The 25,556-nt window shown below is 46.7% G+C and overlaps 2 protein-coding genes across 4 annotated transcripts in view; both read right to left on the reverse strand.

Moving 5' to 3' along the window:
* Positions 1 to 4,309, reverse strand: part of LOC140468129 (cdc42-interacting protein 4 homolog) — a 127,457-nt gene extending 123,148 nt beyond the window's left edge. The window contains exon 1 of one of the 2 annotated variants that reach the window (XM_072564321.1): positions 4,023 to 4,309. In XM_072564321.1, coding sequence (XP_072420422.1) covers positions 4,023 to 4,046 — 24 coding nt within the window. In that variant the 5' untranslated portion in view covers positions 4,047 to 4,309. The remainder of the gene's footprint in view (positions 1 to 4,022) is intronic. The other variant, XM_072564322.1, reaches the window with a different exon arrangement.
* An 8,144-nt stretch (positions 4,310 to 12,453) lies between these two features.
* Positions 12,454 to 25,519, reverse strand: LOC140468131 (protein Dr1-like). 2 transcript variants are annotated; one of them, XM_072564323.1, is made up of 4 exons: positions 25,475 to 25,519; positions 19,943 to 20,359; positions 17,827 to 17,990; positions 12,454 to 13,017 (listed from the first exon to the last, which is right to left on the reverse strand). In XM_072564323.1, exons 2-4 carry the CDS (start codon positions 20,313 to 20,315, stop codon positions 12,880 to 12,882), a joined length of 675 nt encoding a protein of 224 aa, XP_072420424.1. In that variant the 5' UTR covers positions 20,316 to 20,359; positions 25,475 to 25,519; the 3' UTR covers positions 12,454 to 12,879. The 2 variants fall into 2 exon arrangements, with proteins under 2 accessions (XP_072420424.1, XP_072420425.1); XM_072564324.1 differs by having other exon boundaries at positions 25,466 to 25,485.
* Positions 25,520 to 25,556: the final 37 nt, after the last annotated feature.

The following is a 25,556-nucleotide window of genomic DNA, read 5'->3' on the forward strand; positions in this document are numbered from 1 at the left end:
TGATGTTGCTGGAGGATGAAGGTTGACCAGGCAGAATAATCACACTGATAAAACTCTGGAGACGAGAATAGAGCACCCCAGAGTCAGCCTGTTCAGGAAAGGAGAGGGAGGGCAGGCTGGAGTCGGTGCAGAGATTGGTCAAAAAGATGAAAAACACAAATGCAAGCATATAAACAAAAAGAAATTGAATGAAAATCCACTGTTGGAATATAGTGTGCAATTCTGGTCTCCTTCCTATCGGAAAGATGTTGTGAAGCTTGAAAAGGTTCAAAAAAGATTTACAAGTATGTTGCCAGGGTTGGAGGATTTGAGCTACAAGGAGAGGTTGAATAGGCTGGGGCTGTTTTCCCTGGAGCGTCGGATGCTGAGGAATGACCTTACACAGGTTTATAAAATCATGAGGGGCATGGATAGGGTAAATAGACAAGGTTTTTTCCCCTGAGGTGGGGGAGTCCAGAACTAGAGGGTATAGGTTTAGGGTGAGAGGGGAAAGATATAAAAGAGACCTAAGGGGCAATTCTTTCATGCAGAAGGTGGCTCGTGTATAAAATGAGCTGCCAGAGGAAGTGGTGGAGGCTGGTACAATTACAACATGTAAAAGGCATCTGGATGGGGATATGAATAGGAAGGGTTTGGAGGGATATGGGCCGGGTGCTGGCAGGGGGGACTAGATTGGGTTGGGATATCTGGTCGGCATGGACGAGTTGGACCGAAGGGTCTGTTTCTGTGCTATACAGCTCTCTGACTCCAGTGATAACCATCACAGGCGGAAATTTGTGGCCATCATTACTCCCTGCCCTTCCCCCACAACACTCATTAATCCTTTCTCTTTACAACTGTTCCTCATCTTGTTGTGACAACATGTATTGTGAGGCGACAGGTAACAGGGTAGGGCCCACAGGCAAAAGATGGGAAGTGGCATTCCATAAGGATTGATCCTCGGAACAGCGATTACGATTCTGGCACGCAATTTCAAAATTTGCAGGTGTAACCGAAATTGAAGGGAATAGTTAATGTGGAGGATTACAAGATAACACAAACACATTAACAAACTTGCAGAATGTGCCCGTAATGGCAAATACATTTTAACATGATGCAAGATTAAACACTTTGGTAGGAAGAATAAGCATTTAAGTAGAAAACAGAAGGATCTCGGGCTGTAGAGAAAGAAGTCACTAAAGTTAGAAACAGGTTGAATTGAAAGCAGAGTAGTGCATTAAAGTTGAGTTCGACAAACTCAGGATTGCGAACCGTCCTGGTCCTCAGATTATAAGTAGGATACAGGGACACTGGATTATATGCAAAAAATGGTCACAACAATTGAGAGTCTGTCAGGAAAGAGTGAATGGTTCATTTATCTGTAAAACAGACAATGGAGGGGCAAGTGTCAAAATGACAAATCAGCTTTGATAGGATTGACAAAGAGTGGATATTTCCCCATGCCGGGCAGACCAGACCTAAATGAGATCATCACTAATAATGGGAATTCAGGTAAAACGTCTTTACACAGAGTAGTGAGAAAATGGAACTCCCTCTCACAGGAAGTAGTTGGGAGACATAACATTTGAAGAGAAACTAGAAAAACCACATGGAGGAGACAAGAACATTCGGCGTAACTGATAGGGGGAGATCAAAAGGGTGGGAGGAATTCACATGGAGCAGAAATACCAACATTGAACAGTTAGTGCTTGTATGTGGTAAAACCTGGATTACTCTGAGCACTGGACAAATAACATTTGTGTCACACAAGTTCCTGGCAACTATTACCTAAAACAGTGGTTCAAAGCAACCCTCCATTATTTCCAATGAGGGATGGACAATTCATACATCCATATCCCATGGAACAAATGATCAAAGATATAACTGACCATCTCCCCTTGACACCCAATGACGTTACCATCACTTAGTTCCGGACTAATCAACAACCTCGAAATCATTATGGACCTGAAACAGAACTGGACCATTAATTTAAATACTGCAGCAAGAGCAGGTCAGAGACTAGGAACTGTGTGAAGAGTCTCCTGTTTCCTCTCTCCTCAGAGCTGATGAGGCACAAGTCAGGAGTGTGATGGAACACTCCCAACATACCTGGATGGGTGCTGCTTCAACAACACTCGTGAAGCTCAACACCATCCAGGACAAGGTAAAACAATGACTGCAGATGCTGGAAACCAGTTTCTAGATTAGAGTGGTGCTGGAAGAGCACAGCAGTTCAGGCAGCATCCGAGGAGCAGGAAAATCGACGTTTCGAGCAAAAGCCCTTCAGAGCGCCTGCAGGGTGGAGAGATAACGGAGAGGAGGGTCGGGGTGGGGAGAAAGTAGCACAGAGTACAATAGGTGAGTGGGGGTGGGGACGGAGGTGATAGGTCAGAGAGGAGGGTGGAGTGGATAGGTGGAAAGGAAGATAGGCCGGTAGGACAGGTCATGTCCCCATGGATGCTGCCTGAACTGCTGTGCTTTTCCAGCACCACTCTAAATCTACCATCCAAGACAAAGCAGCCCACCTAATTGGCACCGCACCCACAGAATCCAAACCCTCCACCACTGACACTCAGCAGCAGCACGTCCCATTTACAAGATGCATGGCAGAAATTTACCAAGGCCCCCTCGACAGAACAATCTAAAGCATAATCCCCACTCCCTCGAAGGACAAGTGCAGTAAATGAACAGGAACGCCAGCACCAGTTCTCCTCCAAGTCACAGACTACCCTGACTTGGAACTATAATTGCTGCTCGGTCACTGTTACTGGGTTAAAGTCCCGAAACATCACCCCAAACAGTAATAAAAAGGTACACCTACACCACATGGATTGTCGCTGTTCAAGAAGGCACCTTGCCTCCACCAACTCCAGGCCTATTAGGGATGGGCTGGTCATGCCAGCAGTCCTTCATAAACAAGTAAAAGGAAGTTGGGCCAAATGGCCTGATATTTGACACCAACAAGACTAGTACAAATGCCAGTGAATTCCTCTGCTGAGGATTTGGTCCTGCGATTTCTCAAGTGAAGCTCTGGGGGAAAAAAAGAGCTGCCTCGTCAGATTAAACGAGCTTGTACAGGCAACGACGGGCCGAAAGGGCTCCCTTTGTGCTGTGATTGTAAGAAAGCAAACTGCATGGGATCTGCGGTTCAGCGGATACACCCGAAAAGCTGAGCTCCCAAAACCCCCAACCACGCTCAGTAAAAGCCTTGATAAATGGCTCGGAATAAAAACAGGGCTGGTCAAGGTGAATCTCAATAAAGATTCATCTCTCAGCTCCTCCACCAGAAGGGAAAACAAAAGGGTAACGCAGCTACAGTGAACAGGGCTCTGGGTTTCCTCACAAAAGGTCTGCAGGAGAGACTGGGCAAGGGGAGAATCGCAAGGACCAAGGTTCCCCAGAGGCGTCGAAATCTCGCATATGTACAGCCCCCAATCAAACCAGTGAACTGGGAAGCGCTAGTGTATCACAGAGGGGGCTTTAAAATGAAAAGCAAGTCGTTTCTTTTTGTTTAATAAGTGAAAAAGAAATTGCAAAATGCGACTGTGTTTTCCTCACGTTGGTTAACAGCGAACACAACTGGACGGGGCAGGAGGGTGGCGAGAGGATCGAGGAGCATTTCCTCACCCCCCCCCCCCCCCAAAAAAAAACAAACATGCACTTGGGGGAAGTTGGGAACTCGATCACTCCCAACTTAAAAAAAAAGAGCTAAAATCTGAAACAACAGCACAGAGAGATAGAGAGAGAGAGCCAACCCTTTCCATCTTAACAAGTAAAGACTAAAGACACTCTCTCCCACAACAAACGCACCAGCAGACATTAGAGAGCAGGGAAGAAACAACTTTTGTCATTACAACTTTTAAAGAAGATAATTGGGACCCAATTGGGAAAAACAACTTTCCCAACTCGTTTCTGGATGGGAGTGAATTGTAAATGCTCCCTTTCTCAATCTTCCCAAATCCAATACACCTCCCCAAAAACCTCACCACCAACATCCCCAGGGTTTCTCAGTATACATTTTGTAAAAAAAAAGTAATACTCACCCAAAGCTCCGAACCCCACTCCATGATGGTTTAACTTTGCCTTTAATTCAGGCTGGGAAGAGAGAAGATTGATCAGCAGTCTCTTTGTTAATTTCCTTTTTGTTTCTCCAGTCACTTGGTCCGGTCTCTTGTTCTATGTTGAATTTGATTACAGAAACTGCTCTCTATATGAATGGTGTGCCTGGCATCCTTTAAACTGTAAGCATTTCTCCAGCCCCCTGGTTAATTCCAAGCTGCGACTTTGCCTGCGCTGCGCAATCCCGCGTCACCGAGACCAGTCCGCCTCAGAGACAGCTCAACTGCGCCTCTCTGCAAGATCACACTAACACAGCAAGCACCCTGTCTGCAATCAGTCTGCAGCAAGGTGTACACGGCTGGTGTTGTTAAAGGGACACCGTCACACTAACACACTTGGGCCTCCTGGCTCAGAGGTAAGGCCACTGTCAAATGAGCCCAAGCCACATAAAAGAGAAATATTCACAAACATCACCTGCATCATGAAATCTTCTGAATTAATACTGACAGCAAGGTCAGAGAGGAATTCTCCCTGAGTATATTTTTCCCTCATCCCCCCACAATGGGGTTTGGGTTTACCCCTGTTTTGACTTGCTATTCCCAGGAGATTGCTTGGCTGTGGGTGGGGGAAGACATAACAGACTGTCTAGTCTCAGTGTTAGTTAGTCCTTTCTACCTTGTTAATTTTCAATTTTCTTACTCAGTTCTGCTGTGCTAAATGGAAACCAAACTGTGGAAGTTGCAGAAATCTGAAATAGCCTTCTCACTTTCAGTAGAATCAGTATCTTTCGATCATCTCTGTGAAAACCTTTCCAGATTTTAGACATCTCTCTTCAATCCCTCTAACCTTCGCCTCTCCAAGGAGATCAAATCTAATGTCTGCTGAAAGGTCATTGACCTGAACAGTTTCTGTCTCCACAGGTATTGTCTGAGTGGCTGAGTATTTCCAGCATTTTCTGTTTTTATTCCAATTAAAAATCTCTGCAGACAACCAAAAGCTTTCGTTGCTTGTTAAATCTCTGCTGCACTCTCTCCAAAGACTTAACATCCTTTTTAAAGTGCACGGGTGCAAGGGAAAGTGACAGCTCGTGAATTCTCCCATCAATGATGGGCTTTCGTTTCTGTTCACAATCCCTGCAGTCCATCTCAGTGTGGATTATACAGTGTGGATCATCCCAACAGTGTCAGGAATGCAAGTGACACTCCGTGGTTGTTATACCTGCCTAGCTGTCATGATAATCTACATACTTTCCTTAATTATAGCTCAGAAGAAGTGGGAAGTAGCTTATAAGTTGCCTATATGTTGCAGATACAGTAGGATAGACTGTAGACTTGATTATGGTCTAACATTGCCACAAAGAACAACATCAAAACAGTGTACAGAGTAATCTCTCACAATGCATAGACAAGTAAACTTTAATATAAATAGTCACAAGATGTTCAAAGGATGTCCAATTTGGTAGGGGTGTGCAGAACAGACTGACCAAGATGGTTCCAGGGATAAGGGATTTTAGTTACAAGGTTAGGTTGGAGAAGCTAGGTTTGTTTTTTTTGAACAAAGGGAGACCTGATAGAGGTGTACAAGATTGTGATAAGCTGAGAAAGGGTGGACAAAGACACAAATTTCCCATCAATCGAAGGTACAATGACTCGGCACCACAGATTTAAATTTTTGGGTGAAGATATATTTGAGGTGGAGAAATATGTGAGAGAGTTGGAGACAATTGATAATTGCATAAATGTTGAGTCGGGATAAACAGGTGAAAATAATTCAATATTTGAACAAATATAGTTCTTTGAGGAAGAATTAACCAACCTTTTCAGATATGGAGTAGGTGGGATTTGAATCTGGACCCTCTGGTCCAGAGTCAGGATACTACCACTGCACCAGAAAATCACTTTTGAGCAAATAGGAAGAGATATTGACTGACAGTGGAATTGAAAGAAAGATTGGGAGCTATATAAATCGAAACTGAGCAAAGATTGACTTTGCTTCCTCTCCTTCACCGAATGGTTGTTACAAGATTAACAGTAATGACGAGGAGATCAATTCCACAGCCTCATTGTCTGGAGCTGTGTTGCAAAAGGAAATGCCATGGGTGTTTGAGGGAAATAAACCCACAGGTCTATGGATATACAGTTGGAGATTAGGACTGATTGGATCAGTCTACAGACAGCCATCATGGATTCGATGCAGTTATGACCCTGCGACATTACACAGGGAATCCAGACGGAACTTTTAACCACCGCGTGGTAAGAATGTCAGCAATTGGATAAAAAGAATTGCAGTTCGTAGGAATACGTTAGAAGAGACTAGAGTGAAGACTGGAACAAGTCAGTAAGTTGTCTATTTCGAACAAATGATAACAGAAGGTAATAGATGTAATCCTGAAGACAGAGGATGACTTAGGTTCAAGTCCTGCTACAGGAGATGGTGGAATTTGAACTCAATAAAAAATCTGAAACTAAGAGTCTAGTGATGATCATAAATCCACTGCCAATTGTCAGGAAAATCCATCTGGTTCACTAATGTCCTTGAGGGAAGGAAACCGCTATCCTTACCTGGCATGGCCTACATACCATTCCAGACTACATTGGATGCTACCTGAGGCAGGAAAACCTCACGATCTGTAGAATTGGTTGGGTGGGCATTTGAAATGTCATAGCATTCAAGGTTATAGGACAAATGTTGGAAAGTGGGATTAGTGTAGATAGGTCAGCATAGATACAATGGACTGAAGGGTCTCTTTTGTGTTGTATGACTCCATGGTTGCAGAAGAGCCATGCTGGCTGTGTGAGCATAAGTTATAGGAGTGGACGTAGGTCATTCAGCCCATTGAATTTTCTCCAGTATTCACTGAGATTGTGGCTTAGGATGGCACAAAACAAACAAATGTGACATTTCATTACAGCAAGGGTTCTTGTGGCACATTGGTAGTGTCTCTACCTCTGAACCAGGAGGTCTAGGTTCAAGTCCTGCATGCTCTAGAAATGTGTCATAACATCTCTGAATAGTTTGATGAGAAGGTAACTATTTCTTGGTCAGTACAGTTACAAGAAGCAGCCACAGGTGAGAACGGGAAGTATGTAAAGTGTTTGATGGTATAATTTCTATGTCAGCAGATCAATAATCCCTTAGCTTTGTACTAATGAATCAGCAATGAGTTCAAATAGGGAGCAGCTGGGGAATTTAACTTCAATTAATTAAATCAATCTGGAATAACAAAAGTCATATTAGACACGATGGCCATGAAACTACCACATCTTTGTCAAAAAACAAACCCTCCTAACCAACATTTTAAAGGGGGGCTAGAAGATCTAAATCCTGGCCTGGTTGGTGTAATGTACATCTGAAATTAACCTCAATAGTCATTGCACAGTTATTTGGCTGCATTGCGGGTAACAGCTCATTACAGATTAGTGTAAGATTTGTTTTGGGTTCCCCAGCAAGTAAATGCAACAAAACCATTTAGTCCAGCACAAGGACAGTTTCAGGTGGTAAGGAGCTGGCTGAGATTACAGGGCTAGTGTAATCATTGGCTTGTAGTCCTTAGGCAAAAGGGAGGAGGTTTTACCATCTCTGACTGTTAATGCTGGAATGTACACGTGTATGAATTTTCATTGTTGTCCCAAAAGCAAAATAGTCTGCCTGGCCTCTCACACACACAATATAAAGAGTTGGTATATCATAAACAGCATTTTTGAGCTATGATATACAATAATTAGTACTTCCACAGATATGCTTGGAATTTATTGTAAGTATCATTCAGTATTTCATGCACAGAATATAATCAGTTTAACATGTGCTGATTGCTGCACGCCATCCAGCATTGATTGTTCAACATATGTTTAAATAAACCCAGAAAACTATGAGGATGTATTCAAAATGAACTTCACAGTCTGTATACCTAATGCCACCTAATGGTGTGCAGTAAATGTGCACTCATTCACAAGAATCCAGTTCTTTCAGACATACAACTTCCAGATCTTTCTCACAGCACATATTTGGTTTAATTTATAAATATTCCTATCGCCCTCTATGGCCAGACTCATGTACAATAGGTACCCATGATCCTCAGGGAGAGGTCATTGCTTGCATAAGCCTGGGCAGTAAGCATCAATAGACTTGTTGACTACAAAGTGAAATAACTCCAGAGAGGCTGGTATCTCCAAGTCACCCTTTGCTTACACATGGATATTGTTATTGGGAGGATAACCCTTTACTTCCTTGACACTGAGAGCTGGCTCTGAGGGAGCTGTATCAGAGTGAACAGATCCTCTGATACTCCTGTTTATAATAAACCTGTTGGACTATAACCTGGTGTTGTTGATTTTTAACTTCATGTACCCCAGTCCAACACGGGCACTTCCAAATCCTGTTTTTTTTTTCTGAGAAAATTCTAAATCTCCTATTTTTAAAAGATTTTTTAACCCCACACTACTGCCTAACTGTAGTAGTGCTTATATTTTCCCCAGAACCCATGTTGTGTGTGTGCAGATATAGGATACAATGAGAGACAACACAAATACAAATCTTTATTCAATTTCTACCACCAGGAAGAAAGGAAACACCCGAGTAGCCTGTGACAAGCAGTGCCCATCTCAGAGGGCGATACTCCAAATCCTGTTTATTTTAAAATTTTATTTCTTCTTTTTTTTCGCCTAACTGCGGTAGTGCTTATTAATCCCCAGCACCCATGGTGTGTGTGTGTGTAGGTGTGAGACACAGTGAGAAACACAAGGTGCACGAATCTTTATTCAAATTTCCACCACCAGAAGAAAGGAAACACCCGAGTAGCCTGTGACAAGCAGTGCCCATCTCAGAGGGCGATACTCCAAATCCTGTTTATATCTGTCAGCCAAGGCTCCCTGATTGGGGCTGTTAACCTGGTTCAATCAGGGAACTCATATTCTATGACTTCAACCCTGGCTGGCCTCATTACAATCACTATATCCCTCCTCCTCTGAGTCCAAGGACATAGGCCGGTTCTTTGTTTTGTAATTCAGCCTGGGGCATTCCAGCACCGGGTCAGGTTCCTCTGACCCTGCCTCTGATATGGGCAGCGTGTAACACACAGGAGCTCACCTCTTGCACCTGGAGAGTCTTGGGAAAAAAAAAATCACTCTTTTTCAGGTGGCAAAGGGGTCGAGGCAGCAACACCCACTGTGTGTAGCTCGGATGTTGAGGTAACTTCAACGCTCAACCCCACGGGTTTTGGGACAGTCAGAAAGGCTTTTGATGAGTTGGGCACATTTTGCTCCCACTCCATTTGCACCTTTCACATGGACCACCTGCTTGCTCAGGACTGTCGCAGCTACCCTAAACTTTACATGTCACTGGATCTGATCTTGGGTCGACCACACCTCTTCCCCATCCCTTGGTTCCTACACCATACTTCGTACACTGAAGTAAACCGTCTCCCTCACTTAGCAGAGTTGTGTGCTTGGCGTTGGCGTTTCAAAAGCAGTTTCATCCTCCTCAGGTCCAGGAAAATCAGATTTAACTTGGTGCGGAGTCTTCACCCCATTAGCAACTCTGCTGGAGCTCTCCCTGTAGTTGCATGAGGAGTGGTCCGATAATCAAAAAGGAACCAGGACAGTTTGGAATGTAGCGAGGGTGTAGGCTGTTTCTTTAAACCTGCCTTTGGACTGCTCTTTCTGCCAGGCCATCGGATGATGATGTTACATGTCAAACCCATACAACCAGTAAACGATGGCCCATTATCTGTGACCAACACTTCTGGGAGTCAGTCTTTTACACAAGATGCACATAGGTTTTCTATCGCCATCCCTGTGTTTGACAAATGAACTCTACACACATCCTATCACTTTGAGTGAGCATCCACAATGACTAAGAACATTGACCCCATGAAAGAACTTGCATAGTTGGTGGTACCAAGTCCAGGGTTTAGCTGGCCATTGCCACTAATGTGGGGGAGCTGCTGGCAGTAATTTTTGTCCTGCTTGGCGCTCTGGGCATTGCCCCTCCAATCCAGCTACATCTGCAACCAATCCTGGCCACCAGGCATACCTTCTCGCCAACAGCTTCATTTCAGAAGTCCCGGGTTGATGCTGGTGGAGTTCAACCAATATCTGGCAGCAACCTTTGCTCGAGACAGTCATTCCTCCTCCTGATAACAATATCCATCCTCTACTCTGATCTGGTCTTGCCAGGTCCACAAAGGTTTCAGTTTTGGTTGTGATAGCCTTTTGGTTTCCCCCCATCCACCACCCGCTGTTTCAGTTTTGCCAGAAGCGGACCTTTCTGTATCCAAAGTCGATATTGTCAGCTCTAACCTGAAGTGTGCGCAGAAAATCTAAAACATCATGGACTCTTCCAGTGGCAGTACCACTGCTGGGGCATCTGCGTTTGCTACATGTACTCCAGGATGGTGTTCCAACTTATAATTCTACACACTTTATTTTACAGCTTACTGCTAAATGCGGCCTGAAGCTATGGGTGGCATAACCTTGTCCTCTTTAAGTAAACCTAGCAGGGGTACGTGGCCTGTTATTACAAATTTACTTCCACTAAAGGTATGGGTGGAACTTCCTGATTACAAACCAAACCCTCCATCTCTATTTGGGTGCACTTATGGTCTGCATTAGCCAAAGTCCTGTATGCATACATTATCGGGCGTTCCTCTCCATTGGGCCACTCATGAGCTAAGACTACCCCAGTGCAGTACAGGGGGAACCTCGCATGTCAATACCACAATCTCACTTGGGACCGTAGCTTGCCAACACCTTAGAGGATGATAACTGTTTCTTCATTTCCCTGAAAGTGATGGCTTGACCACACAACCAATTCCAAGGCTTGATTTGGAGACGCTGGTGTTGGACTGGGGTGTACAAAGTTAAAAATCACACAACACCAGGTTATAGTCCAACAGGTTTAATTGGGAGCACGAGCTTTCAGAGCACTGCTCACAACCACCTGATGAAGAAGCTGCACTCCAAAAGCTAGTGGTTGCAATTAAATCTGTTGGACTAAACCTGGTGTTGTGTGATTTTTAACTTATTGCTAAGGCTAACCCTCTTTTGAGTTGATGCAAAGATGCCAGGATAGAGGCCAGATTGTGCATGAACTCTCTGTAATAATTAACCAGCTCAAAGAGAGACCTAAGCTCTTGTACAGATGTGGGAGCGAGGGCACCTTTGGTCACCATCACTTTATCTTCCAACAGGTGTAACCCTGTCTTGTTGACTCTCTAACCCAAGTAGGTCACATGAGGTGGCTGGAACACACATTGTTCTCTTCAAAGGCATATGCCTACCTGGGAGAAATATCTAAGGACTGTGTCCAAGTTCATTAAGTGCTCCTTATTGGTCTTCCCTGTTCCAAGCTGAGTGGTTGGTGGCTTGAAGGGAACTTGCACGTGGTGGCGTTCTCTCATGTCCTCCCTCAGGGGTAGAGGCTATCATTTGGAGCCTTACGCTCTCCATACTCCTCACTTGTAGCGCTCATTGCACTATGTGTTGGCTGATCGGAGCGAAAAGGTTGGAATGCAAGAAACTCCCTGGCACCTACAGGGGCAGGGATACTCCGAAAGCAAGAGTAAACTCTCAATTGCTGTCTTGAGAAATCAGCAAACTCAGCACTGGGGATTCCAACTGGAAACTGTCTGGTCAGCACAGCAGGGCTAAATGTTGCTCTTAGCAGCTGAGATTTAGGAGCTACCTGCTGCTTCTAATGAAAAACCAAAAGAGAAATAAAATCGGCTCCCCTGTAATTTCTGCAAACTTAGATGGAAATTAAAACATTGACAAGGATTAATTATAGCCTTCCGGTTAATTCCCACTGCTTAGTGAAACATTCAATGATTTAGAAGTCAATTAAAAGGCATAAAAACAATTTGAAATGGAATTATAGTTTTGACATGATGTTTAAAATAGCTAGTTTCCTCTGCTGTACTTCAGTGGAACTTAAAAGCAGGTTGTACCAGCTACAAAATAAGTCTTTTCCTCTGGGTGTTTGAGTTCCGTTTAATGAGGGGTAAAGACTGCTTAACATTTTTAATTTCCACCACTATCATTATCCTTCCGATATCAAGGGTGCAGTGTGACAGGTGAGACTGTCGACAGGTACTGTCCCACCCACAGATACAGGTAGCCTTGAATGCTGCCTAATTAACACAAAAATGCAGACCTAGTCTCCTTCAGGGAAGGGATCCTTCACAACTCTTAATGGGCCCAGCAAACCATAATGTTTTCTGAAAGAAATCCAGCATCCCCCATCAACCCAACAAAGTAAATGCAAACCTTGCCAGCAATGCTCCCCTTCAGATAGCAAATTAAGGACAAGCATGACTCAGCATCACAAGAAACAATTCAGAAATGCTCTTGTTACAAAAGAAAAGATAGAATGTAATTAAACACTAATGAAAAGCAGCAAAAATGTGTTACAGACACAAAGGAATGTCTACTTCACTTTTATTTTTCATTACTGTAAACAAGGCAACTTCATCTTCAATTACCTAACACGTTAATGAAACCCACAAAATACATGTTCAACAGGAACATTTATCTGTTTAATACATCACTCCAATTAACCAAAAGCTCACATATATAAAAATCCATGTTATGGCCTGAAGATCCTGAGTGTATATTGTCCATCTCAGACCATGTCACTTTTTAAATCCAGCAAGTCTGAAGTCCAAAGACAGAAACCATGTTATCTTTCCTCCCGTTTTAGGCTGGTCTGTTAAAAATTCCACAGCTGGCACTTCAGTCTCCAGTTGTGGACATGAGCAGATGTCCACTGATGACCATCTACGCTGCCACTGTGAACATGGCAGGACACGGGTAGATGGAAGGGGAGTGAGACATCCTGAACTGTGTTCTAGGTGTCCTCCTCCTCTTCCTCGTCCTGCGAGGAGCCAGCCTTGTTGGCGGTTGTTGCTGCTAGCTGTGCCTGCTGGGCAGCTTGTTGCATCTGTAACCATTCTTGCTGTGCCAGTTCTGCCTGCTGCTGGCGAGCCTGAGGGGAAATGGAGAAAGTCAGGCTGGGGTTCAAAGCAAATCTCCCCGGTGGGTGGGACTGGAATCTTTTTTGGGTGTTGGGGGGGGGGGGGCAGGTGGAGAAGAGAGAGAGAGATCTTGCTCTATATCTAACTCAACCCTCCTTGATGCAAATAACATTGACGAGAAACCTATTGAAAGTGCCACTCTAGCATGCAGCCAGTTTGGTTGTGATATGTACGTTAGGGACTTAAGTGATTTATTACACAGACAGAGTATGCAGTCTACAAGGAGGCAATACTTTCCAGATAGAACTTACAAAGCAGCCTCCATCATCACCTTAGGGACAACTCTAAATTTGAGTATTCCTCTCAATTCCTTGCCCCTGTTCTCATTCAATTAACTTGTGTTAAGCTGAAATTTCACTAGTGCCGTATCTTCAAGTTGTCAGCCATGGGTCAGTATGAAGCACTCTCTCTTGCCTCAGTCACAGGTGAGGGTATCAAATCAATCGCGGATGGACATCTGCAAATGCTGGATGAGCACGCAGACTGAAATTCTTTCATAACAGTGACAGCTCACTTTCACAATTCTGAATACCAGAGAAGCTCAACCTGTTCAACAGGTACAAATCTGTGACAGTGAGAGGGACAGATTGATTTCGGGGCTCCTTATTTTGGTTACAGTGAGTAACTTCAACATTGGGGGGGGGGGCGGGAACGACACATATCAGTAATGTCTCAAGTTGAAACCTTCATCTGTGGCATGTTTTCCAATTCCAGCACGATTGGTAGTTGGGGCATGACTGATTCTCTCAGCACATTTACCCAGCAGCTCCTCATCACTGCTAATGTCCTCCTGGGAAGTGTTAACTATGTGAGCTGAACTATGTGCTGGCAATCACTGTCTACTTTGTGCTATTATTACCTTCAGCCTTACCATCAAAATACTCTTCTTGCTAGTTTTTAAAAGTAATATTCTGTCAAAATGCCATGACTCAAGCTTTGTTCTTGCCTTTGAAATGATTCCATGATTTTCTTGACCCCAAGAAACTAATTACAAAATTCCAACCAACTCCCTTCATGATTTCACTCAAGCCTACCACATCCATCTTCCTCAACTTTAAATCTTTGTTAAACCCTCTGCTACTCTGACACCATCCACTTCTTGGCAGAGGTGGGTACTGCAGATGCTGGAGATTAGAGTGGTGCTGAAAATGCACAGCAGGTAAGACAGCATTAGAGGAGCAGGAAAATCAACTTTTCGGGCAAAAGCCCTTTATCAGGATTTTGATGCTCCTTGGATGCTGCCTGACCTACAGTGCATCTCCAGCACCACTCTAATCACGACAGCCCCCCCATCGTCCACTTCTTGCCTGTTCTAAATCCTGGATTAAACACTGTTGAAGGGAAGCTAGACAGGTACCTGCAAAAGGAAGAAAATGCTGTCACAATGACCGAGAGGAGTTAAGGATGGGAGGGCACTCACATACAACATGAACACCAATATGGACCAGCTGTGCCAAATGGCCTACACCTGTACAGCACGTTCTTTTTCAACCCCATAATCTGGGAGTTGTTTCCAAGATTTACCTGCCTGATAGTTTTGTTTTGTTTTCGAACCCTCCATTTTGTTTTAATTGACTCCCCGTGGCCCCAATCATTTTTCTGATTTCTCCTCCTCACACACCCAGCATCCAGCCTTCTGTAATGTTTGGATGTTGTTTGCAGTCGAAAGAGTCTTACAACCGGTGGATCAGTTGACAGGTCAAGGAACTGACAGTCAACCGAGGAAGAAGTCAACAGCTAGGGGTGGAAAACGTTGTGTTGTAAGTTGCTCAACATGGCTGGACCAAACCAGCTGGAAGATGTGGAGTTGGAGGAAGCCAGGCTGGAAAATGCAGTGAGTAGTCAGCCCTCACACCTACCTCCCAACAACTAACGATAATATGCTGCCTTGCACACAAGAACCTTATCTGGGAAATGGTGTGTAGCATATCAATCTAAAATGGGTAAGGAAACAAGTTAATTAAATTTGTTTTGCAACTTTTTTTAAAAGCTGCAAAATCATTTCGAAAAGTGTTTGACCTGATTTCCAGCACCATGGATCACAGCTGACACTACTATTGTGATTTAAAACACACTGTTGCCTTACCCTATGGATATATGGTCATCTAAATAATATGGAAGCAAGAAACAGTTTGCCGCTTGTGGACTCCAGAGAGTCTGGCTGCTAAGCAAAAAATAGAGTTAAAAGGAAACTGTAGACAGATAATGGCCATAATCAGAATATGGAATACCACGGTTTGGGTGCATTTTAGAGCTTGCTGCAGTGGTTAAAGTTTGATAATTTTGTATTTCACGTTTTGAGAAGAAATAATCTTTGCTTAATTTTTACACGATTATCTGACATTCAGTCCTGGATGGGTAGAAATATCCTCCAGCTAAATACTACAGACCAAAGGAATGAACTTTGATTCAAGTTCCGGCTCTTGTTTCAAATACACAGACTCTCACCTGCTCCCTGTCACTGTGACTGAACCAGACCATTTACAGCCTGGCCCGATTTGACTCCAAGATAGACTTCTGACGGCAAATTGATTCCATCAAAATTAATTTCTTTCACTTCCAATATCTTGACCAAATGCATCCCCTGCTTTAATTCATCTACGTCATTGCTGTTAAACTGGACTAATCCAGAGGTGATAGATAGGTTCTTGATTGTCAAGGGGATCAAGGGTGAGGGGGAAAAAGCAGGAGAATGGAGTTGAGAAACTATTAGCCATGGTTGAACAGACTTGATGGGCTGAATGGCCTAATTTCTGCTCCTATGTCTTATAGTTGCACTGAATATCTTGTACCCATAATTGTATGAACTAGTTCTGCTTCACCAAGTCAAAGCCCTACTGCCTATATTCCAACTTGACTATTCACCTATCACCCCATGCCTTGCTCATCTATGTTGACCTGAAAATCTTGCACCATTCAGTTCACTGTCGTTCTCTGCATCAAGAGAAAGCTGGCAGAGCCTGCTGGTCCACACTAGGCGACGCTTAATACAGTTAACCACCAGAATGCAAACCATTGCCTCACAAAACAGAAATCAGGTGAGTAAGCAGTCATTTAAAATGGTTCACTCCATTCCAATTCTGAAATGCCTCCAGCCTCACAACTCTCCAATAGCTTTGTGCTCCTCCAATTCTGGTCTCCTCTACATCCAACTTCATTGCACAACTGGTGGTCTTCAGCTGCCCCAGTCCCAAACACAGAAAATCACGTTGACTGACAAAAAAAACTCACATATTGGTTGCAATAACCCCTCCAGCACTTCATCTATCCACTCCGTGATGGCCTGTTCAATCTAGCAACTGCCCAACTTCCATCTCAGCGCCCAATTTGAAGCAACCTTCCCGAGCAAGATCTAACAGCAAATATCCTTCGCATCGTGAAATGGGAAACACCAGAGGTCAACACGAAGTTGCTTGTGACAAATCCAATCAGTCAGTGGCAGGTTATGAATTATCATGGCAAGAGTGGCTCATGCTAAACAGTTGAGGGTAAGAAAGCTAAGTCTACCATTGGGGCCTCAGTACAATTACCTTATCCACATGTGGAGAGACACAAACAATACTATACATTACTGAGGAGTGTTCCTGCTAAAGATTGAGAGGTGGTCTAATCACCCTAAACTCAACAAATGAGGCTATTGTTCGGCTTCAGGGATTTGCACTTCATATCTAAACAAATATCTCTCTATTCAACTCTTTTAAGATGTTTCTTGGCTAAGTTTTTGGTCACTTTATCCTCACGTGGCTTGATGTCAAATTTTCTTTAAGCACTCCACTAAAATGCTTCAATATGTTATATGAGCTAACATAGCTGTATAAATGCAGATTCTTGTTGAGTAACTTTCTTCCCAACAAAATCCCTGACACTAGTGTAGAGGAGCTCAAACAAAATGAGGGTCTTTGGATGTTTTGAAGGATTGGGAACTGGCATTGTTCTCCAGGAATCGGAGATGAATCACAAAGTTCTAATGCTCAACTTTATGAGAAGATTTATTTGAGTAATTCCCGAGAAACTGTCGGCACTCGGAGGGAGGTCACTAACTAGAGAACACAGAGTTAAATTAATAAACAAAGAACCAGAGGTGATGGAAGATATTTTCTTCTTAAAAGGCACTGAGTTTTGATTTGGGATGCAGAGACTGAAATGGTACTGGAAGCAGATTCTTTGGTAACTTTCAAAGAGAATTAGATAAACACTCAAAAACAGAAACTTGTGGGGCTGTACGATAAGAGCAGGAGAGTAGGACTAAATTATTTCAATGAGGCAGCCCAGGCATGATGAGGTAAATTATGGCTTCCTGTGATATGTAATTGTATTAAATACTTCTCTTTCACCATGTCAAAATGAATTCAGCCAGGACAACCCATTCAGTTGTCCCAGTAGTTTCAAAAAAATGAGACAACAGTCATGGTAGAGTTGAGAGAGAGACACACACATCCTCTCCACAACATGGGGCATTTCAAGTCATCATATTTCCTCAAAAGTCTCTTAATGATGGGCTTTGCCTTCAGTGATAATCAAGGCAAGAAGTCTAGATGAATTCTGTATAATGCCTCTCGTATCAATTTTGGTTATGAGGCAGGTGAAATAAAGAACAATTGATTAACAGTCAAGCTCAGATTTTACAGTCTGCCTATAAGGTGAATGGAAGTGGGGCTGAGTGTGGTATAGTTGGTTATAAGCTACAATTTTGAAAAGCTGGGGGCAACTTACTTGGAAAGTAGTGATACATGTCAAAAATATTGAGCAAGTTTCCTTACTTTTGCAAACAACTCTTGTTGCTGGCGTAGCAGTTCCTCCTCTGGTATGCCAAGATTCTCTAAGCGAGCGTTCGCCTTTCTCCTTTCTAAGGCAACTGTCTTGCATTCCCGTAGAACTTCCTTTACTTCCGTTATGTACGATCCAAAGCCTAGACTTACCAAGGCTGTTGCACAAGGTAACACAGAAAGCATGTTGTAACATTCCCCTGGCTCTGCAAAAGATCTCTGCTGCATATTAATTTAGACCTGACAAATCCGATATCAAAATCTTTGTATTCACAGACGGGTTTATGATTTAATTCTACACTTTTGTTGGGTATTGATCTAAACTCAACAGTCGGATATCAAAATCCATTTGTATTCATGTAGAGAACCAGCTGTGTTCAGTTTCATTTCAAATTCATTTCATTCACATTCTCTTGGCATTTTGCCTTTCCAAAACACTTCAGCTGTGGTCATCCCAAGTGTATAAGCTACCTTCAGTATCTTGCCCAAGTGACCATTATGCGAACTTATGACAGTGCCAACAAAACATTTTGAGGGCAGTACAACCAGGTTAGGTCCTATCCTCGTTCGATTTCCACAGTGTCAACGGAGTCACCAGATTACAACTTGAATTGAGAACACAAGCTGATCTTTCTAGCTCCTTAGTCTAGGGAAGGAAACCCACTCAGACACAGGGAGAACGTACATACTATCCATAATCATCCGAGGTTAGTATTAACCCCAAATGTGTGTAAGAATAACTTTGCAGGGACAACAGGGCTTTATTGTGATCATTCCTATGCCTTAGTATAATTGCACTGCCTTCCCCACCTGGTCCTATGAGAATTCATGGGATTTGGAGTCAGGTTTTGAGGACTCCAAGGGCAACTCCCTATAGACTGTGCACCACATCCATCAGCCTTCCTGGGTCTGTCCTGCCCCTGGGAAAGGAATGGATGTCAACAGTGTTGTCAGGGACTTTAAGGTATGATTCCGAGAGTATGATGTCAGGCTGCTGCTTGACCAATCTGAGAGATTACTCTCCCAATTTTAGTACTAACCCCAGATGTTAGAAAGGAGGACTTTGCAGGGACACCAGGCTTTATTGTGATCATTTCTGAGCCTTAGGCGATTCCAGATGGCCTGTGTCTGTCCAGTTTCATTTATTTTTTGAGACTGGTTGAATTCTAGTAAATGGCTTTCTTGTCCATTTCAGAGTCAATGACATTGCTGGTGTTGAATGGCAGTTTCCTTCTCTAAAGGACATTAGTGAACCATATGGTTTTAGATTTAACTGTTATTGAATTCAAATTTGTGGTCGGATTTGAACCTGGTTCCCCAGAACTCAATCACTGGATTTTCAGTCTAGCAACAATACCATTGAGTCATTGCTGCCCCTATGGCATTAAATTTATCAACTTGGCATACTTCAATAGTCTTCTACAGCTTACTGTGCAGCTGTACACAGAGGGAAAAAGATTCTGGTTATAGACTGCACTGCATGGCCTCTCAACCTAACAAGCTGCTGAAACTGTTTGGATTTATCACTGGACTGTTAATCTAGAGACCCAGGTAATGTTCGGGGGACCCGGGTTCACATCCCACCATGGAAGATGGTGAAATTTGAATCCTGGGCAATGAGGAATGGGAAATAAATGTTACCCAGCCTTTGACACCCTCATGCCATGAATGAATTTAAAAAGAAAACTTTTGAGGTGTACTCATTGCTGCAACATAGGAAATATAGTAATACATTGGGCAGCAAGTTCCCACAAACTGGAATGAATCAGATCAGCTGTCATCCATCAGGCGCTGGGTGCAGGATAAATACTGACCAGGACACTAGGGAGGTCTGTTCAATGAATGGAAACGACAAGACCTTTCACACCCACGCAACAGGGGTACAGGGACCTTAACCTTAATGTTTACTTTGATGTGTGACATCTTCAAGAGTACAGCATTCCCTGTTAACTTGCTTGATTTCTGTCTCTGAAGCTGTTACTGACTGAGCTGAAGAATGGTCACATGGGTGATGGCATGAACAATCATACACAAACTTCAGTTGTGAGCTGAAAGCAGGGAGAAAACATTGCTGCAATTCCAAAGTGTATTTCTATAGATTAACACATACCTTGCATGATATGTTCTGGTGAGATGGTTTTCTTATCCGACCTATTGCAGATTTCATTAGCTTCAGAGGATACTAAGTGAATAAATTCAGTGCAGCAATTCACCACCATTTCTCTGGCATCATTTGCTACCCTGACATTTGGTAGAATCTGTTTGATAATCTTGTTGATGGCAGCTCTTGGAATGGTTAAGTCATCATCACTATTACCTGAAGCTGAGGCCATTTCATATAAAGTGGCCAAAGTCTTTTTCTTTAAAACAAAAAAGCAATTTTTCCTAATAAGGTGGGAGTGCACCAAATCAACGTGGAATGGTTTTATCAAAACAATGGTATTTAATCCAGTTCGATTCCAAAACCAAAATATGAAGAACATTTGGTTTAGAGATTAAGGAAGGAATTTAATACGATCTTGCTATCCTAGAGAAAAATGCAAAAACATCAGATATTAAAACATAACATCTTACCAGTGGAAAGCGAAGACACATTTATTATTATAGAGAAAATAACACGATCAAAAAAAACATCTGATTCCATGAACAAAACAAACAAATCTTGTGAAACTCAATGCAATAAATGAGTGGACCATATATGTAAAACCTGGCCTTTTTAAACTGATACACATTCTGGTTTTCCAATCAATCCATGGCCTCATTCTTCTCCAGCTTTGTATCCTTACAACAATGCTCAACATTCAAGACTAATTGACTCAGAAAGAAACTCAGGGCATTTTTAACTTGGCGAGATTAATTTTATTTGTATATGAGATATGGGGTGTCGTTGGCTGGCCAGCATTTACTGCCAGTCCATAACTCCCCTTCAGAATGTGCTGGTGGGCTGCATTACTGAACTGCTGCAGTCTACCTGCTCTGGGTTGACCCACAATGCCCTCATGAAGGGAATTCCAGGGTGCGCTAAGTGAGTGGAGAGGAAGGAAGAGGAACAGAGATGGAGAGATGGAGGTCATAGAGTCAGTCGTAGAGCTGTACAGCACAGAAACAGATTCTTTGGTCCAACTCGTTCATGCAGACAAGATATCCTAAACTAATCTCGTCCTATTTGCCATCGTTTATCCCATATCGCTCTAAACCCTTCCTATTCATATACCCATCTAGATGCCTTTTAAATGTTGCAATTGTACCAGCCTCCACCACTTCCTCTGGCATCTCATTCCATACATGCACTATGGAGAAAGTGAAGACTGCAGATGCTGGAGGTCAGAGTCAAAAAGTGTGGTGCTCAAAAAGCACAGGCAGGTTTGGCAGCGTCCGAGAAGCAGGAGAACCGACATTATGGCCATAAGACCTTCATTAGGAATGCCTTCACACAAGCATCACCCTGAGTGTAAAAGCTGCCCCTTAGATCTCTTTTGTATCTTTCACCTCTCATCTCAAATCAGTGTTCAGTAGTTTTGGACTCCACTACCCTGGGAAAAAAAAGATATTGGATATTCAACCAGTCCATGACCCTCACGATTTGAAAAACCTCGATAAGGTCACCCTCAGCCTCCGATGCCCTCAGGGAAATAGCAAAGAGGAGGGGTGGGAAAGATGAGGTACAATGGGGGATGGAAGAAGTGAAAATTTGGGGGTGGGGAAAGAAGTGGAATGCGTGGAGGAGGGAAGAAATGGGGGGGAGGCATGGGGAAGTATGTGTGGGGGAGGGTGTGTTTGGGGAAGGGGGAATGAATGTGATGGGGTGTGTAGGTGGAGGGGCATTTGTGGGGAGGAGGGGTGAGCAAATAGGTGGGGGTGTTTGCTAAGGGAATGAGGAGGAGAGGATGTTTGGGTCATTGTGTGTGTGTGTGTGGGGGGGGGGGGGGAAGAGTGGGGGGGGGGGGGAAGAGTGGGGGGGGGGAAGAATGGGGGATTGTGTGCGGACAGGATACGTGTGTGTGTGTGTGTGTGTGTGTGTCTGAAGTAGGGGGAAGAGGGAAATGTGTGGTGGGGAGGTGAACATGTTCGGGGGGGGGGGGGGGGGGGGTGAGTGGCGATGGAGGCAGCCCAGCAGCAGCGGGCCGTTGGGAGGTGTATGTGGGGGGGGGTGGAGGAGTGGGGGTGTCTTTGCAGCAGGAATGTGGGGGTTAGTGTGTCGGTATGGGTGTGGAGTTAGTGGGGTGGGGTGTTGAACAGGTATGTGGGGAGGAGGCATGTTGATGGAGTAAAAGTGTTTGCTGGGGAGTGTGGGGGGGGGGGAAAGACGGGAATGTGGAGGGTGGTGTGTGGGGGAGGTGTTCAGGGGGTATGTGTGGTAGGTGGGGTGTGTGGGGGAGAGGGGAATGTGGGGGAGGTGGTGTGTGTGTGGGTGAATGGGGTGTACGTGGGGGGAGGAGGCTAAGAGTGTGGGGAAAAATTGGGTGGGTGTGGGAGGAGGGGGCTGAGAGTGTAGGGGTGGAGGTGTGTGGGGGGAAGAGGGGCTGTGTGTGGGGGCAACAGGGTGTGCGTGTGCAGAGGGGGAATGTGGTGTGTGCGTGTGGGGGGGAGGGGGCTGTGTGTGTAGGGGTGGGAGTGTGTGGGGAGGGGAATGGGATGTGCGCGGGGGGGGAACGGGGTGTGTGTGGGGGGGGAGACGGGCGTGCGCGTGGGGGGGGGGAGAGACGGGCGTGCGCGTGGGGGGGGGAGACGGGCGTGCGCGTGGGGGGGGGGGGGAGGGAAAGAGCGGCGTGGGGGGTGGGGAGGGAAAGAGCGGCGTGGGGGGTGGGGAGGGAAAGAGCGGCGTGGGGGGTGGGGAGGGAAAGAGCGGCGTGGGGGGTGGGGAGGGAAAGAGCGGCGTGGGGAGTGGGGAAAGAGCGGCGTGGGGAGTGGGGAAAGAGCGGCGTGGGAGTGGGGAAAGAGCGGCGTGGGGAGTGGGGAAAGAGCGGCGTGGGGAGTGGGGAAAGAGCGGCGTGGGGAGTGGGGAAAGAGCGGCGTGGGGAGTGGGGAAAGAGCGGCGTGGGGAGTGGGGAAAGAGCGGCGTGGGGAGTGGGGAAAGAGCGGCGTGGGGAGTGGGGAAAGAGCGGCGTGGGGAGTGGGGAAAGAGCGGCGTGGGGAGTGGGGAAAGAGCGGCGTGGGGAGTGGGGAAAGAGCGGCGTGGGGAGTGGGGAAAGAGCGGCGTGGGGAGTGGGGAAAGAGCGGCGTGGGGAGTGGGGAAAGAGCGGCGTGGGGAGTGGGGAAAGAGCGGCGTGGGGAGTGGGGAAAGAGCGGCGTGGGGAGTGGGGAAAGAGCGGCGTGGGGAGTGGGGAAAGAGCGGCGTGGGGAGTGGGGAAAGAGCGGCGTGGGGAGTGGGGAAAGAGCGGCGTGGGGAGTGGGGAAAGAGCGGCGTGGGGAGTGGGGAAAGAGCGGCGTGGGGAGTGGGGAAAGAGCGGCGTGGGGAGTGGGGAAAGAGCGGCGTGGGGAGTGGGGAAAGAGCGGCGTGGGGAGTGGGGAAAGAGCGGCGTGGGGAGGGGAGGAGAAGGGTGGTGTGGGGGGGGAATAGTGGCGTGGGGGGGAAATTGTGGTGTGGGGAGTGGGGAAATTGTGGTGTGGGGAGTGGGGAAATTGTGGTGTGGGGAGTGGGGAAATTGTGGTGTGGGGAGTGGGGAAATTGTGGTGTGGGGAGTGGGGAAATTGTGGTGTGGGGAGTGGGGAAATTGTGGTGTGGGGAGTGGGGAAATTGTGGTGTGGGGAGTGGGGAAATTGTGGTGTGGGGAGTGGGGAAATTGTGGTGTGGGGAGTGGGGAAATTGTGGTGGTGGGGGGGGGGGGAAGAGTGGTGGGGGGGGGGGGAAGAGTGGTGGGGGGGGGGGGGAAGAGTGGTGGGGGGGGGAAGAGTGGTGGGGGGGGGAGGAGAAGAGTGGTGTGGTGGGGGAGGAGAAGAGTGGTTTGGGGGGGGAGGAGAAGAGTGTTGTGGGGGGGAAAGAGTGTGTGTGTTGGGGGGGGGGGAAGTGTGAAGTGTGTGTGTGTGTGTGCGGGGGGGAGGAAGTGTGTGTGTGTGGGGGGGATGTATGTGTGTGTGGGGGGGATGTGTGTGTGTGGGGGGGGGATGTGTGTGTGTGGGGGGGGATGTGTGTGTGTGGGGGGGGGATGTGTGTGTGTGGGGGGGGGATGTGTGTGTGTGGGGGGGGGATGTGTGTGTGTGTGGGGGGGATGTGTGTGTGTGTGGGGGGGGAAGTGGGGAGTGTGTGTGTGGTGGGGGAAGGCATGTATGTGGGGGGGAGGGTGTATGTGTGGGGGGATGGGTGTGTGTGGGTGTTTGTGGGGGGGGATGTGTGGGGGATGGGGGTGTGTGTGGGGAGGGGGATGTGGGTGTGTGTGGGTGGGATGGGTGTGTGTGGGGGGGGGAATGGGTGTGTGTGTGGGGGATGGGTGTGTGGGGGGGGGAATGGGTGTGTGGGGGGGGGAATGGGTGTGTGGGGGGGGATGGGTGTGTGTGTGTGGGGGATGGGTGTGTGTGTGTGGGGGGGGATGGGTTTGTGTCTGGGGGATGGGTGTGTGTGGGGGGGAGGGGTGTGTGTTGTGTGTGTCTGTGGGGGAGGGGTGTGTGTGTGTGTGTGGGTGGGATGTGTGTGTGTGTGGGGGGTGGGTTTGTGTCTGGGGGAGCGTGTGTGTGTGTATGTGTGTGTGGGGGGGGGGGAAGGAGTGTGTGTGTGTGGGGGGGATGGGTGTGTGTGTGGGGGGGGATGGGTGTGTGTGTGGGGGGGGGGGATGTGTGTGTGGGGGGATGGGTGTGTGTGTGTGGGGGGGGATGTGTGTGTGTGTGTGGGGGGGAGGAGTGTGTGTGTGGGGGGGGGGATGTGTGTGTATGTGGGGGGGGGATGGGTGTGTGTGTGGGGGTGGGATGGGTGTGTGTGTGGGGGGGGGATGGGTGTGTGTGTGGGGGGGGGATGGGTGTGTGTGTGGGGGGGGGATGGGTGTGTGTGTGGGGGGGGGATGGGTGTGTGTGTGGGGGGGGTGTGTGTGTGGGGGGGGATGTGTGTGTGTGGGGGGGGGAGGAGTGTGTGTGTGGGGGGGGGGATGTGTGTGTGTGGGGGGGGATGGGTGTGTGTGTGTGTGTGGGGGGGTTGTGTGTGTGGGGGGATGGGTGTGTGTGTGTGGGGGGGGAGGAGTGTGTGTGTGGGGGGGAGGAGTGTGTGTGTGGGGGGGGGGATGTGTGTGTGTGGGGGGGGGGAGGAGTGTGTGTGTGGGGGGGGGAGGAGTGTGTGTGTGGGGGGGGGATGTGTGTGTGTGTGGGGGGGATGGGTGTGTGTGTGGGGGGGGGATGGGTGTGTGTGTGTGGGGGGGGATGGGTGTGTGTGTGTGGGGGGGGATGGGTGTGTGTGTGTGTGTGTGGGGGGGGGATGGGTGTGTGTGTGTGTGTGTGGGGGGGATGGGTGTGTGTGTGTGGGGGGGATGGGTGTGTGTGTGTGGGGGGGGTGTGTGTGTGTGTGTGGGGGGGGTGTGTGTGTGTGTGTGTGTGTGGGGGGGGGGGGGGGGGGGAGGAGTGAGACGGCGGTTATAAGAAGGAGATTGAACCGACACAGAGCTCCCTCCCACCACCTTTCCCCCGTCCCCCTGCCTGCCGCCACCTTTACCATCTTCACCTTCTCTCACTCCACAGACCCCCCGCCAGCTCCACCGGAAGTCTCCGCCAGCACTGCTTCCGTTTCCCATGGCAACCGGTTT

The sequence above is a fragment of the Chiloscyllium punctatum genome, chromosome 46 (genome assembly GCF_047496795.1).
Source record: "Chiloscyllium punctatum isolate Juve2018m chromosome 46, sChiPun1.3, whole genome shotgun sequence".
NCBI lineage: Eukaryota > Metazoa > Chordata > Chondrichthyes > Orectolobiformes > Hemiscylliidae > Chiloscyllium > Chiloscyllium punctatum.

Bases quoted from the DNA above. Each gene is read 5' to 3' on its own strand.
- LOC140468131 (XM_072564323.1), bottom strand. From the start codon at position 20,315: ATGTTCTTCATATTTTGGTTTTGGAATCGAACTGGATTAAATACCATT. The intron at 17,991-19,942 runs GTATGTGTTAAT...CTTGTGCAACAG, and splicing joins ACCAGAACATATCATGCAAG to CCTTGGTAAGTCTAGGCTTT. The intron at 13,018-17,826 runs GTAAGGAAACTT...ATTTCCCCTCAG, and splicing joins AACAAGAGTTGTTTGCAAAA to GCTCGCCAGCAGCAGGCAGA.